This window comes from Chiroxiphia lanceolata, chromosome 3, assembly GCF_009829145.1.
Source record: "Chiroxiphia lanceolata isolate bChiLan1 chromosome 3, bChiLan1.pri, whole genome shotgun sequence".
NCBI classification, from domain to species: Eukaryota; Metazoa; Chordata; class Aves; order Passeriformes; family Pipridae; genus Chiroxiphia; species Chiroxiphia lanceolata.
This window is the reverse complement of record NC_045639.1, coordinates 33,443,742-33,460,169: the sequence shown is the minus strand read 5'-3', so window position 1 is coordinate 33,460,169 and position 16,428 is coordinate 33,443,742. Positions and strand designations below refer to the sequence as shown.

At 37.4% G+C, this 16,428-nt stretch overlaps 1 protein-coding gene across 4 annotated transcripts in view; it reads right to left on the bottom strand.

Annotated features, from left to right (window-relative positions):
- Positions 1 to 2,850: 2,850 nt before the first annotated feature.
- RMDN2 (regulator of microtubule dynamics 2) overlaps positions 2,851 to 16,428 on the bottom strand; it is a 45,235-nt gene continuing 31,657 nt past the window's right edge. For 3 of the 4 annotated variants that reach the window (XM_032683000.1, XM_032682999.1, XM_032682997.1), the window contains exons 8-12: positions 15,725 to 15,823; positions 13,949 to 14,002; positions 13,780 to 13,860; positions 13,323 to 13,410; positions 2,851 to 4,003 (exon numbers count right to left, since the gene is read on the bottom strand). In XM_032683000.1, the coding sequence (XP_032538891.1) occupies positions 13,333 to 13,410; positions 13,780 to 13,860; positions 13,949 to 14,002; positions 15,725 to 15,823 (312 nt within the window). In that variant the 3' untranslated portion in view covers positions 2,851 to 4,003; positions 13,323 to 13,332. The remainder of the gene's footprint in view (positions 4,004 to 13,322; positions 13,411 to 13,779; positions 13,861 to 13,948; positions 14,003 to 15,724; positions 15,824 to 16,428) is intronic. The other variant, XM_032683001.1, reaches the window with a different exon arrangement.

Sequence of the window (16,428 nt, the reverse complement as noted above, 5' to 3'; positions counted from 1 at the left end):
TAGTTTTTTTGTTTTTCTGTTTGTTTGGGGTGTTTTAGTTCAGGCTTTTACTACCATAATAACAGGGTTGTAGGTGTGGATTTAGGTGTTTGTTTTTTTTTTAATTGGACACAGGACTTGTCACTTTCAATCATCAGCTACTCACCACTGTTGGACAGCTTCCCAATTCAGAAATCAGTGTACTGATATTACTACACAGAAAGGAGTATCTCATCCCAAGACTCAGCAAAAGAAAAGAGAGTAATTTAAACAAGTAGTATGAGAGTGTATCACTGTAACCATTTCCACTATGTGTCTGTGGCCAATTGCTACAAAAAATTTATAACTTGCTTCATGATTACCTGCTGTTGCAGGGGGACAATCACAAAGGGATCAGGATTCAGTGACAGAACACTTAGCTTCACAAGAAATAAAAATTATGTCAATTATCAAGGAAGGCAGAACTAGTAGCTTTAACTGTAATGAAGCACATGAATCCTGGTACCAGACCAAGGCCCCCAGAACTCACCTTTTAAAAGTATGTAAAGAGACAAATTCTGCCAGGTAATTTACACTGTTTGTACTGGAGCAGAGACCAAATGAGATGCCACAGTAGAAGAACTGAAGGAGTTGTGGGTACCACAGCCCAGGCACCATGGCTTCAGGAAGCCTGTAGTTCCATCTGTTCCATATGGCTTAAAGCCTGCAGGGGTTAATACAGACTCAGAGAATCACAGAATCCAGTTCCTCCATGGAGACAAAACTACGGAAGTGACTGTCTGCTTGTGGATATTTTAAAGAAAAAAGAAAACATATGGCCCTCTGGAGCTATGCTTGCTTTTTCTCCAGCTGGTATGACACAGAGAACAGATAGCCTAGGCCTACAACTAAATGCAAAAGCTTTATTCCAAGGAGCAATTAGGGAACAATTTAGGGAACATGCTTCAATTTTAAAAGTTCTCAGATTAGCAAAGTGGAAACAAAAAAACTGAGAATGCTCATGTACACTAACTAATAAAACTGTTAAAAGCACAAAATAGCTGCATAAACCAGCAGTGTCTTACCTGTGTGAGGAATATTTCTGTGATCTATCAAAGACAACTTAGAATGAATAATTAAAACCAGCCTTTTCTCTCTCAGATGTTACTTGTAATTCTACACTGGTAGTGTAGAATAGACTGGTAGTGAGCCAAAATTAAAACAGAAGAATGGGTTTAATTCAGAAGGCTAGAAAGAAAGATGGGTAATTTAATTTATAAAATCAGAAAGTGTGACCCTGTGGATTAAAACCACATTTGTGATAAATAAAGTCAAGGGCAGATATGATGCATGTCTTTAACTTCAAGTCTTGAAACATGCTGGTAAATGCTTCAGAGTACAAACTCATTCCCTAGTCTGGGCCCAAATGCAGAGCCAGCATGTGCAAACAGCCCACCAACTTCTGAACCCCAGCAGGAGTGCCTGTGGCTCATAGGGATCTGGAGTCATGCGCTCCCCAGGGATGGCAAGGCCAGGAGGGATCTTAAGAAGTCATCTAGTCCAACCTCTGCCAGAGGATGAACTGTGTCTAAAGCACTGCCAATATTTAAAGTCTTATTTAACTTTTATATTAAAATTTAAGTGAATGATCTTATAATATTCTCAGAAAATGTATTGCAGGGCTTTGCATAGTTACTGCCAGGATTATTTTCTCCTAATGCCTAATCTGAAGGTAGGCAGTTACCTCTTGTTCTACGAACACAGAGTCTGGAGAACAAGGTTTGGGGTTGTTTTTTTACTGTCTTCTCTGCAATAGCTTTTTACAAATGTCAATATTCCTTTAGTCCTTGCTCCTGCAGACTAAACACACCAAATTCTTTCAATTTCTACATACAAAATAATCTTGTCTAGCACTCTCATCTTTCTTGTCTCTCTCCACTGGACTCTTTCCAACTAGCCCCCAACCTCCCTGAAGTGTGGTGCCTGAAACCAGATATAGTATACCAGCTCAGACCTCATTAGACCTTATTAGGCCTAATTAGAGTAAAAGGTTATTTCATGTGAATTTAATGGGATATGCTTATTTATTCAGTCTAGCATGAAATATGCTTTTTCACAAAAACATGACATTATTGACCCATGATTAATTTGCCATTCACTGCAATCCACATGTCCTTTTCAACAGAATTGCCATAACTAGTTAGGTCTCCTCCATCCTCTTTCTGTTATTTACTTGAATTCAACACCTTATATTTGCCCTTACTAAAGCAAATCCTACTTATGTCACCTAATTTCAGCAACTAATTTAAATAACTTCTTGTTGTAATCTACTCCTCTGATACACTTTCAGGCTTTATAATCAATAATTACTTGTAAATGAGGTATCTATTGCATAATCCAATTTGTTTTATAAAGTATATAAATTAGCATAAAACTGACTTAAGTAAAGGCCTTCTTATTACATCTTCCTAGGTAAGAGTGAATTGTTAACAACAACCCCAGCACAAATAACTCTTGTAGATCCATTTAAACTCTGCTTTCTACATTGGCTATGAAAATGTCAAAAGCAGACTTTACCAAAAGCCCCTTTGGTAAAGTCTTTTGTGTCACTTTTCCAGCTTCTATGTTCACAAGTCAATGATTCCGTGTGAATCAAAACATTCTGTCACAGAAGAAACTGTTTGATAGGATTTATCTTTCATGGTATTTCCCCTTCTCTCTGAAATTGTGTATTAAAATAAAAGCATTCTTGAATTGAGAAAGATGTATAGAAACTATTTTTCCACAGAATAAACATTAAAAACAATTAAAATGCATATTTCAATTAGTGAAGATCTCCCTGTTTTTGCCATAAACCATGTTATCTTACACATCAAATAGATCACAGGAATATGTAGTTGTCCTTATCCAATTTTATTTCCTTTAACAGAAATGCATACTTATTCCAGATACATTCCCTGCATCTAAATTAAGATCCTGAATTAAAAGCCAATGAAAATTGGCTTTTATTCTTTTACAGACTTTGGTGAATTCTGGATCAGTCCAGTGGTGAATGGAAATTCTTTCCCCAGCTGTTACATTTTATTGCAAGCACTGCTGTCCTACACACTCAGACAGAAGTAGTAGGTCTTTAAGTAGTCTATTTTTACGTACAGGCTATGCTACGTAAATGATATAAAAGGCTAATGATGGACACACGTTGGACTAGGTTTTCCAAAGACACACCGATGCCACCACGCAAGGCAACTCTTCAAAGAGAAAGAGCCAGAATTCACAAACTTGATGGAAGTCCTGACACTAATCCATTAAATGTCACATATATTAATCTAAACCATGTAATTTCATTGGTCTGATCTTTAATACTGTACTTGATGTTACAAATAAATTAAAGCTTTAATATTTAATTTATAAAATTTTCCCATTTCAATGTAAAATGAACAGTAGGTTTAAAGTAAAAAGAGTTTTGTGGAGGCAACAGCTTTCTTTAACTTCAACAAGATTATAATTTTATAAGAGTAGAGAAATGTGTAAACATAAATATTCATGATTTTCTTCTGTACACATCTGTGTAAATTGGTTGATATAAATATAATTTACTATAGAAACATTGTTTGTTTATGCTACACACAGTTCTATGCTGGCATCACCTACTAGTTGATTAATCTTTCAAAGAGCGAGATTTATGCATTTTGCATTCTAACCCCCAGAATGTCCATTGCCAGCAGTGGACTTCATGCTCAGAGAATCAGACTCACAGTGTCAGCAATCTAAAATTACACTTCAGAACAAGATTATAAATAATCAAAAATCAGTGTATTATTTTCATATCATAATCGCCAAATGCTTAAAGGCCATGATCCATGCCAACCAAAATCAATGACTCTTTTCCCATTGACTTAGCTGAAATTCACTTGCAGTTTCCAGCCCCTGTAGATTCTCATTTTAGTTTTGCAATTTTGTTACAGCATGAAGAGTTAAAAAGTATGTGGTATCAGAGCTTCAGAGTGAGAAGTAAAGCCTCTAAGTCTTTCTGGGCCTCTTTATCCTGAAAGAAACAGACAATCATGCATCAACTTAGATAGGATAAATCCCTTCATTCGCCTAATACTTGCCTATCCACATTTCTTTACTCACAACAGACATAACACAAAACTGAAACAGCCACAAAATATAAAGACTGCATAGTAAGTTAATTCATCAGTGAATACAAAAATAAAGTGAAAACAAGAGCCAGGTGGCAGCCCTCCCTTTACAGCTCTGTTAAAGCACTTAAAATGTTAGCCCACAAATAGCCTTCTCAGCAGACCAGTAAGCTTTTCAGCTTGGGATATAACTTTTATTGGTGTACTTTGCATAAAGTATTGCCTTCCCTTATACCTGACGTAATCTGGCAACCCAACTGTGTGCAGTTTTTTCTAAACATATTTCTGTGATGTTTGCGAATAATTTATTATGAAACTAAGAAGAAAACATTGGGAAATGTAATTAATGACATAGGTTAGACTGTGGTTTCAGTGCATACAGCCATACCTACCTGTAACAGCCACCACGGACTGACTACACTCTCAATATCTTCCAGTGTTGGTGGGCTCTGCCTATGCTACTGGGCTCTGGGCAGAGTGGAGCCAACGGGGGAGCAACAGGGAACTGATCTGCTGTGCTCAGAGCCAACACTAGATGCACCTCCTGAGGCAGAAGGGAAAGGCTTCTTTTAGGCCAAGGTGTTAAGTGCACAGTTTGCATGGGGCTTTAAACCAAACCCGGGCCACAGAGTCTCTCACAGGTAACTAGTGACATATGTTTTAGCTATTCCATGTATGTTTGGAAAGGAGTACATGCATGTAAGTATGTAACCACAGCACAAAAACTCCATTATTCTACTTATTTTTAAATGTCCCTGGATATAATCCACTCGCTTTAGTCACCACTGCAAAACTTCTAGCTTGCAAACTGCACCTTGGTTTAAAACCACATTTCTCAAAAGTCAGCACCTCATACCTGAAGGCTAGTAAGAGTCCAAACACCCAACACATGCACCCATGGGTACTTAACAGTGCAAGTGAAAAGTACCTGCACACCACAGATTTTATGCAAGTATTTCCAATCACAGGGACCAGTAGCGATAATGCCACAGGCAATTCTGAAAGAAAATACTGTAGACAGTCAATGAAGTAATCACTGAATTTCAGGATCACTTCATTATCCAATCAACCAAAGAGCTGGAACAAAATACAGGACATTTTAAAATATATTTTATGGGTGAAGAAATTTCTGCTTCTCTTTATTTTGGTTAGTTGTCTAAAATGTCATGGAAGAACAGAGAAGAATATTGAGATGATAGAAACCATATGCCAGACATGTCAAACTACATTATATTATTGGTCTGGATTAAGGCATTAATACATTAGCTGGACACTTCTCTTGGAGTCACTGCCTTACTCCCACTGGCAACAATAGGCTAAACTATCTGCCTAATCATTTATCAGAGGCCTTAAAAGGCACACACTGCAAAGCCAGCAAGCTCTTGCCAAAATAACTCTAACAGAAGGAAATGTCATGCTGAATTCCGCACCCCTTAAACTCCACGTCACTACTGGCTGCCTGGAGCACCAACCCATTGCTTTCAATAAAAACTGGAAAACTCTAAATTTGTATCAATATCTTGCTTAATTCAGGGAAAATAAACTCTTTTCTGTACGGACTGTGGTCGACTTGTGAAAATGATTCTAAACTCCATTAAACAAAAAAGTAGAAAGACAGATATTGTCCCACAGTATTAACAAATGGAAAAGTTTCATTTTATCTGGTTCTACTCTTTTGACACTTTTCTAAGCTGAAAATTGTAAAGATACAGGTTTTCTCATACCTGAATGATGTTTAGCATTTCATGGGATTCTTTACTCACTTTGCAGGATACAGCATTTAAAAAATATATCTTCAAACAACTTTGTATAATTGTCTCTCTGCTTAGAAGTAAAGGATTGTATTGGGCAATGAGCTTTAAAAGTTGCAAAGGTCTCAAAAATATTGGGCAATCTTCCCTGAATCTTCCTCTGGGCTTAGGAAAAAGAATGGAACAAAACCATGACTGTTCTAAGAACTGTCTGGAGAAGAAACTGCAAATGTGCAAAGCGTTCTACCTCTGGTTTGCCAGTTCTAAACAAGACTACATCAGTAAAAGCGGGAATTATTATTGTTGCAAACTACTTAACTGGCTGAATTAATTGAGCCAGCAGCTTCCAGTCAATAAGAACTCATATGGCAAAAGCATTGAAAAAAATCAGTAATGGTATTAAAAACAAGGCTGAGAATGGTCAGTGAAGGGAACTATGATGTCACCTTTGAATAGAGTCCTTCCAGACCAAGAGGTGTGTCACGCTAAAAGGAGAGAGAAGCTAGGATTCTGTTCAGTGCACCAGTTTTCAGGTTTAAGGGTGAAAACTTCATTAATGCCCAAAGCTTGACTGTTAATGGAAAGACAAAGCCATAAATCCTCTATTTGGACAACTCTCTTCCTTGTTGATTTCTGGGTCTGTGGCTTTCTGTAAATGAACAGTAAGGTTGGCTTTTTTTTTTTTAATTATTTTTAAGACAGGCAGGCTCTGATCTCCCTTTAGAATGTGGCAGGCAGAGGAAGAGGTGCAAGTTGTAGGAGGAATGCAATATATTTGCGTCAGTCGCATTTGTTCACCCTGAGGCTTAGTTCAGCACTGACTGAATACGCCATTTTCAACCTTGACTTTCTACTGTCAAGGCTTGCATTTATTAAACACTTATATCATTTTCAGAGTTGAATAGGAGTTCAAAATGTTCTGCAAACTGCTACACAAAAGGCATTCAAATTACAGGGTCAGAGACTGTATTTTTCCTTCTTCCTATTTAGTTGCTTTTCTTTTATGTTTCATCATTCACAGGAGATATGCACATGAAAAAACAGACCTGGGAGGCCAGGGACTGAACAGGGGAAGAGAGGGAGTTGAAAACAAGTGCAAGAAGGAAGACAGAGCTGGTGGGAAAAAGAGAATGTTAGCTTAACTGGAAGTAGTCCACATTTTGACAGTTCATTTCTGCTGAAAAAAAATTTACCGATAAATACATATACACACAGACTTACACACATAAATGTGCATGTAAAAATTAAATGACAATTAAAGCAGAGACAGAAAGATAATGATTTTACATCTCTGACAATTATTTCCTTATGCACTAAACACACTCAACCCAGGCACTGCACATGTGTGCACTTGTTGACAAAGTCCCAACTGTCAACAGAGAACGATACACCCCCATGACCATAACCAAAATGGTTACACCAGCCAACAAAAACATAATTGTGTGCAACCACTGCCAAATCCCAAGCTGACATGCATCCTGTAGGGTTTCATTGAAGTCAGCGGGGCAGATTGGTATATTAAACGAGCTGAGCTGCAAGGGTGGTCCAAAGCTGTACTCTGATACGCAGTAACAGCAATGAGGTGCTGAGAGACGCTCCTGCTTTCGGGTACAGCTGTATCATTCCCTTGCAGCTCCAGGAGAAATCCTGGACTGTAACAGAAGAGACTCCCACACATGCACAAGGATTGTCAGTTAGAGAGCAAAAGCTCTTGTGGACAATATAAATCACACAAAGCTAAACACTATCCCTCCTCAGGTTCATGATCAACTTCTCACAGATGATGTGACTGTAGTGGGCACCAAAAATTGCATAATACCATTTTTTCCCTTTAGATATTTCAATACACAATGCAATCACCCACTTGCCAGTTTCTATATGACTGCTGTATGTCACAAGTTAGGGCATTTTATGTTCTTTCACATTTTTAGTATCTGCCTCTGGGGATTAACTGTGACTTCTCAAGGCCTTTAGGATTAAGGCAAACACGTCTTTAAAACATGTAGCTGATAATAATTACACATTTTTGGAAATTACTTCAAGTAGAGGGAAAAAATACCCTTTAACACTCAGAAGTCTGTGAATAAACAGTTCAGCTAGTCCAAGGACTGCTGTTGAAAAATTAGAAAACAGCAGAATACAATCTAGAATAATAAACAGCCATGTAAAATTTTTGTCCACTAGTTCTTTTCTAATTTAAAAGACTAAGTTTCACCTATAATCTGGCTTTCTTTTACTACTGTACACAATGTGGAGCTTTTGGTGTTCAAGACATTCCCCTCCTTTTCTTTCTGTCTGGCTGCTGCCCCTACCGTGATGGGACCTACAACTTTTCTTTCTGCACAGTTACTGCTGAAAGAGCTTGAACACAATCACGCCCAGGTACAGCCCCTTCAGAAAGATGCCTGTCGAGGCTTTCCTTCACCCTGCATATTGAGTCCAAGACCATATATTTCAAGATCCTAGAGACATAACCTGGCCCAGCAACACTACAAAAATTAAAAATAGGTTTTTGCAATCCTGCAGTGCACCACCACCTCTGTGAACATTTCTCCCACTCTGCTCCTGCATCATGCCCCTGCCCCACATGCCAGCAGAGGAGATAACACTCCGCACCTTGAGGAATCATCAGCTGATCAGTCTTGCTGGACCAAGAGCTATGCTAAACCTGTGTTACCTTTGATAGGATGTTGAAATGAATGCTTTGTGATTGACAGTTTAATCACAAATATGATAAGCTTGGTATTTATCAGGATAGACTTTATCCTTATGTATGAAACTATGACACCACAAAAAAAATCTTCATCACTTTTTGGAATTGTTTTTGGAGGGAGAGAAAGAATAAGCAGACAGTGCAAAACAAACCTTTTGGCTAAGCTTCAAAAACATGCAGATAGAAAACTGGTCTAATCACTAAGGTAGAGAAATATAGACTGTATTATCTGAAGTGCAAATACAGGCAGTTTCAAATTCTTTTAGCAACTCTTTATCAAATGTCTCATTTTTCCCCAGCATTTTACAGATTAAAATCTGATCTCTTTCTAATGAGATTTTAAAAAGTGTATTCCCTGAGCTTGAAGCACCCACATTGAGAGCATACAAAACCACTAATCAAGGAATATTTTTTAAGTATATTCAAAAGATATTTTATTTTTTGGTTGGCCGTAGCTGTCAGAAAATTCTTGTCCAACTCCACAAACAGTATTAGAAGGAAAACAATAGCTAAGAATTTAAAATGAACACAAATCTGACACTTCCATTATTTTGCAAATGAAACACCATCGACTTTTGCTGGCCATTTGGAAAACGAATGTACATAAAATCTAAAGCAACAAGTATGCTCTGAAAAGAATGGCTTTTTGTATTAAGAAGAAGATGTTGAGAAAACGTTCTGTTTGATGAGCAAACAAAAACATTTTTATAAGGTTAAACCATATTATTCACATAGTTTCAATCGGTAGTTTTTTCACAAACAAGTCATAATTTGTACCCTTCACTTTAAAAGCGAAAGAAAATTACTTTTTTCTCCTCAAAAACTTCTTAGAAGGACAGCTTACCACAGCAGCTTCAAATGATATCTGTTGGAAATATCACAGCAAGGACTGCTACATATGGTGGCTAGAGTAGTATTTCTTGAAAAATCTTGAAAATCCAGATATACAAATGGTCTGTTGTAATAGGAACAGCTGATGGGTGCTGAAGTTTATACTCTGACCTCCCTTCCATCTCCCTGTAACTCCTACTCTTTTCCTTACCTACAATATTAAAAATGAAATTAATAACCAGAGAGATTATGGTGATGTAAAAAAAAGTGTAAGAAAATCGTATGGGCATGATTTCTCCTCAGCAGCTGCAATCCTGTGTAAACACTGAGCCATTGTTCCTGCCTATTATTACATTTACCTCCTCTTCCACATGAGTTTCAGATGTCACTGAGGCCAAAGGCAGAGTCTTTAACAAGTCTCTGCTTCCTGCCATTCTACACCTGTAAGAAGTGAATGCCATAATGACCAATTTCTGTAACATCTAAATCTCTCTCACTTGTTAATTTCAACTCTGAATTGCCATAATTTGTACTTCCTGGGAAGGACTGAGTGTTTTAAATCACCAATAATTTTGTAAAAGACAGTCTAAGCTTCAGGGAAGTTTTTATCTGCATTTTAAGTAAGACTTTCAGTAACTCTCAGTACAAATAGATTTCCTTTGCATTTTTCCTGCTTTGCTGTCTTCGTCTCTTCCAAGACTACACTTTTTGTAAGGTAACTGCTGCTTTATAGATTCATCTTCAAAAAAGTATCATAGAGACCAGAACCCTGAGATTTTAACCTCTTTCTCTGCTAAGCTGTTAATTCCTTTGTGGTGAGCTTATTGGTCCTACAAGCACAGAGTTCACTCTCATACCCATGCTTGTCACCAGATACAAGAAAAAATTTCTTGATTATTATACTTCATAATCCTACACGGAGACTTGAATTTTCTTCAAGTTCCAGACTTGAAAGTACCCAACAATCTTTGTTATAAACAAGAAATTAGTGTCTTATTCCCCTTACAAGCAAAGCACCATGTGTTTAACCACGCACACACACATGCACATGTGCTTTGCCTTCCTATATGCAAGACAGACACTTGTGTTTTTAAAATTAAATTTCATTTTTGTCTTCAAATTTAAAAAAAAGTAATCTTGTTCCATCTCAGTAGTCTATCACATCTGGTTTCAACAGCCCTTCATGTAGTCACACTCACCAAGGCTTTGAGCACACTACAAAGTAACGTGTCTCAGTAAGGGTAACACAACATCCACTAGATGAACAGAACAGCTGTGAGGCACTTCACAATAATTCACAGCAGTCCTGAACATTAGGATCTCTTTTACTGAAGGGGCAAATATTTCCCAGGACCCTGAGGTTATCCACCTGGGTAGCAACCAGAGAAAAACTGGACAATTTAATGTCCCATGCACCTCCAGCAGTGAAACACCACTCTACAGTATGACAGTATTTATGGCCAAGGAAGAACTGTATGATTCATCGGAAGTTTTTGTTTAGAGAGGATAGAAAAAGGTCTCTTAAGTTGCACTGTAACACCAGTTTTGTTTTTCCAGATGTAATTTTCACCAAAACTCATATATTTCCTTTTAAAATAAAAATAATGCATAGACTGTTAGGTTAAAAATGTGCCAAACTATTTTTAAAACCTGTCCTAATTTTAAAAATCATCCTGTAACTCTTAACTTACAGGACTTACAGGAGTTGTTCAATCAGAACTTGCTTCTTCTTTTACAATTTCTGTGGTAACCTTTTTAAGACTCATAAAAGGGTTGAAACTGGCCATCTGATTTTTTTTTCTTTAGTAAGAATTAGCTATGTTTGGAAGCCCCTTTACCCCCTGAACTAAAACATATTCTGTAAGTAGTAGGACAGATGCACAGAAGGGATATTTGGATGTGATACAACATTCAAGTCAAAAATAATATCACTTAACTCAAAATGTTACACAAAATGAATCCTAGAGAAAGGGTCAAAGAAGTGTCCTGAGTTACAGCAGCTGAGAATTTGACCTGAGGATTAAAATGAGCTATGGGCTACTTTACTGGTGCCAAGCACCTCTGGTTCCCTGAAGTCACTGGAAACTGTGGATGCTCAGAAGCAATATAAAGTAAACCACTGTCTATGATTATTTTTCTGCAGGATGATTTGTATCATGAAATACTATACATTTCCTCAATGTGGCACCTTTCCAGCAGCTTTGTCTCTCAGTCTGCTCCTGATTTTATGCCTTTATACAAATACATGTTTCTCAATAGGAGCCAACATTTAAAAACAATAAAGGAATTCCCCTGCTTGAAGAAAGAGAGAAAACTCACATGATTACACTTGGGAATGATGGGTTTCACATGACTCTGACAACATACCATGCTGCTGACAATCTTGAGATCCTGTGCTGTGGCAAACTGAAAGAAATCCTCTGACTGCTGCTGACCTGTGGTTTTTGTTTCAGACCACGAACCTCATCTTCTACAAGGCTGTAGTCAATTCAGGCACTTTATCAGCATCCATTTATTGCTGTCTCCCTAATGCCTCCTTAGTCTTATTACAATCTCTTCCCTCCCTTAAACTAATCTGACTAAATGTTATTTCTACGTACAGCTCCAAGCCCTGAACCACTTCATTTCCAACATGTTTTTCCAAAAATCACTAACAGTCCTTCTCTAACACAATAACCAAAACAACATGTAATACTTGAATTCAGATGGGATCTGAGATAACAGCATCAGCAGACTTTGTGTTCCAGATCTTCATATCACAGTAATTCCTTTCAGTGTGGACTTGGTTTTACCCTGTGCTGACTGCTTGGTTGGTTTTTTTAAATCAAATTACTTACTATTGTCCTAATGCCTTATTTTTCTGGACTCTTTTTTCTAAACCTCACTCAAAACACATCACAAGTAAACAAGATAAAGGAGACAAATCTGTGATATCTATAGAATTAGTCAAAACAGAAGAGGTCAAATCATCTTGTCTTCTTCAGACTGACAAAAGATTTTTGGGGCCCAGTTGACGCTCTTTCTTCTGTTCACAAACCCGTATTATTCTTACTCTCATTACCACCATTGCTTGCCAGAATACATACACCTACCCTTCAGACTGCTCCTGAATTCCTGCTCTCACTTCAGGGTTACCCCTCCTTCTCAGGTCTGCTAACACTTCAGAAATGTGATGGGGTATTAAACAGGCAATTTATAGCAGTCTTTCCTATGTTCCATAATAGGCAAGCTGAAGGTATATTTTAACAGTGAGTAAATAATAAAGCAGAGTTAAAATACTGCTTATGTCATATCTGTACCAATACATATTTAAAGAAACACTGAACTTAAGCAATGATTACTTAATTTATGATTGGTACATACTATAACCTGGGCCAAAAAATAAGGCCACCCAGGAGCAGTGGCTGGTGAGGCATGCAGTGGTCTTTCTTCCCAGCAGGAACACTTGACATAAACATGTTAGTGCTCCACACACAGCATTTATTGTCAATCAAGTTACAGAGCTATTTAATGGTCTTTAACTTCAAAGAATTAAATGGGATAGGGCCAATTCGTCTCTGAGATCACCTCTCTCTCTGTACCACATCTGCTGTGCTCAAAGGGGGTCCCTTAGGCTGACAAAGCTCAGGTTTGAACTTGTCACACTCTAGGATGGTAAGATGTTTCCAATCATAGGTTAGTCATTATGGAACTTGCTTCAGAGATCAGACAGAGTGAACCTTCTTGCCATGACTTGGTTTATATTTGAGAAATTAAATAACTTAAAATCTCTCAAATATTGGTAGAAATATTGTGTTCACATACATAAAAACACTCTGAAGGGCCTAAAGAGGAATCTAATAATCTCTTAGAACAACCTATGTTCCAGCAGATGTAACTGGAAGAACTGTGCCTCTGAACCGCACAGTGGTTGAAGACAAAGGTTACCTTGAATAACTCATCTTCCTCTGCTGCAGTCAACATACTGCCCTTGACAAGAATCACAAACCGCGGCTTTCAGGAGCAGAGATAGAGACTGTGGGGCAAAAATCCAGAATGCTTTCAACTCAGAAAAATGCAGGTCTGGGGCAAAATTTCAGCACAGCTATAGTGTGACACACGCAACTCCTTATGCTTAAGATGGTCTAATGAAGTGGGTTTGAATTACAAAGAGTGCAATTCAGTTTCTGATACAGACAAGTCCCTGACAGTTCCCTAAACAAAGATTTTTTTTAAAGCTGTTGATACAGACAACTGTAATGAGACAACCTAGAGTGGAGGAAAAAGGAAGGTTCTGTATTCAGAGGAAAAACTGAAACATTATGTTATTACCGACAGTGCAGTAATGGATGCCAAAGACAAGAGAGCAGTCACAAGGGAATAAGTTATCACTCTCAATACCCACCTCATTAGTAACTGAGAGAATTGACAGTGCAGAATCACAGTACTTCAGTGCATTGTTTTTCTGGCCAAGATCTTTATAGCACTGAGAAGAAAAAACATTTTGTTTCCAATCAGACCACTGTAGGAATACCAGAGTCTACAAATCATTATTTTTAAAAGAACTTGGTTACCTTTGCCAAATACACATAATTGCATTTGGAATATCCTGGATGCATTTCTTCTGCCTAGATAATAAAAAACAGGAAAGAAAATAGACTTAAAACTTGTGTGATGGGATTTATGTGGTCTGCATAACATTTTTAGTAATGCACTACACTTCCTCAAACATCAGACAGAATCATCCCTACTGTGTGTAATGCAATCTGTTTAGCAATTCAAAAAAAAATCAAGAAAACAAGAAAACCCCAAACTCAAACCCTAGACCAGGCACAATAGACGCTGACATTGAACACATAAAAATGTTCTGTACTCCTTGCTTTCCTCTCTCCCAAGTGCTCTGTAAAGACATCAGGTCATTCTGTACAAGATCTATCAGACACATGCACTTTTTTGAATGACACTGCTCTCTCTAGATTATTAATAATTATTTCCTCATCAAAGAAATTAGAAAGCAACCAACCATTCACACTTTGCATAACAAGTAACGAACTGGGTTAATCAACTTTACAATTATTTCTCTTCCACAGACCCGTATCATCTAGTTCTGGGTACACATTTCTTTTCACACTACCACCTTCTGAAAAGTTCAGGTTGTTAAAAAAGTTCAAGAATGTCTTCCTTTTAAAATGCACCAAGGACATAGAAGCTTCCAAGATGAGTAAAAACCTTAGCAACTATCTACTAGCCAAGAAGCAGTTTTAATCAACAAACAGCTTCTGGAGAGAAAAATTACATCAGTGAAATTTATAGTAGCTGTAATCCTTGGACCAAAACAATGCTGCTTTCACCACAACCATGTAGAATCAAGCAATTGAAAAAGAAACCCAAACAGTTGTCTTTTACCCAGTAATTTAATTTTTGTTGCAGAAGATGACTTAAAACCACAGTCACTCTGCAGCCCACCACAAAATGCCCTGAAGCTAAAGTAAATGTTTCAAATTATTCCTACTACATTTGGAATGCGACCTTAAAGATAAAATCTCTTAAACTGGGAAGATGGCAATGTATTGTACTGTCCAAAATTCAGGAGACCATTCCATCTTTAAACAGACTAAGAACAGAGAAAACAAGCACTGCTGAAAGTGACCAAAATATGCCTGTCCAATCCTTTGAGAAACTTTCTGAAAGTCATTGTAAGGATGGAGGAAGTTTATGGTTTGAATTCAGCCAAGTGAAAAACTTGTACGCTTTTCAGCTCCAGAAGTAGAACTGATTCCTATAGAAGACATTGAAAGGTAGATTTATTTTATTCATGTGGTGTTTTCTCATAACTGTGTGTTCAAGCAGAATGCCCAGGAACACGGACCTGTATGACACAGCCTTCTTTTCTAATTCACTACAAAGGTAATTTCATCTCCACAAGTAAGAAACACTTCTACTGAAATTCAACAAAAAAAAGCTTCAGATCAGAAAAAGAAAAGCATCACAATGTTTAAGTTTCCCTTGCCCATGTTAACCCTCCTACATAAATGGGCAAATCATCAATTATCACTACGATTAATTTGTTTCAAGGGCATATATAACTAATCTATATCCATCTCACATTATATTCAGCAACTATTAACCATGTCAAGTAATTGAAGAATCCTCAAAACAAAAGAAAGAAAAGAAAGTCATCTCCAAACTAATTTTAAAACAGAAAAGAAAAAATATTTTATTAGAGAGCTCAGTGGTGTTTAGAAGAGCCCTGGATTTATAGCTACTGAACACAGTCTGTTCAACAGACTTCTTGACAAGAGTCACAAACAGCAGCTGGTAAACAGCCGCAACCGTTGGCTAGAACGTACCTTAAGGAAATTCTGCAGTGCTTCTTCTACTGTTGAAGTTGGTGGAGTCCCAAAGAGAGCAGTAGCTACCTTCTTTTCAATCCAAGACAACTGAGCTACCTGTAATAAAAAAATTAAATTAAAAAGTCAGATGTCTTCAGGGCTGCCTCTCAGTTTTACAGTAAATACTGTCCTGTGTACTGTACTACTTACATGACGTATTTTGCAAAAGAACCTGTAAAGGAATGCTTTATACTGCCAACTTGCCAGCTAAAAGCAGTCTTTTGGATTCTGTTAACAGGAAAATATGCACATATGACAAAATACCAAGATCCTTGATACAAAATTCTTCCCATGTAAAAAGCTTAAACTACATTTCAGGTTTCATAAGACCTTGCCTGTTTTTAAAACTGAAGGCTAGAAATAGTGCTTGAAACTTGTTAAGGTTTTCAAGAGAAAGCTTAGCATGATAGTCTATGTACTTGACAACTTTTCAGCATTATGAAAAGCTGTTGCTACAGTAAAAATGTAAGTGCTTTTGGTGCTGGTATAACAAGTTCATTTATTACACAGAAGCTGGTGACAGCCACTGTTAAAAAATAGGCTTCATTTCTTCCTCTTCAAATCTGACAAATAACGCTTGCCTAAGACCTCTTCTCATTTTAGCAAGATGGACTGCTGAGAAAGGACTTTAGGGAACTGTCATATTCCCACACAACGCACAT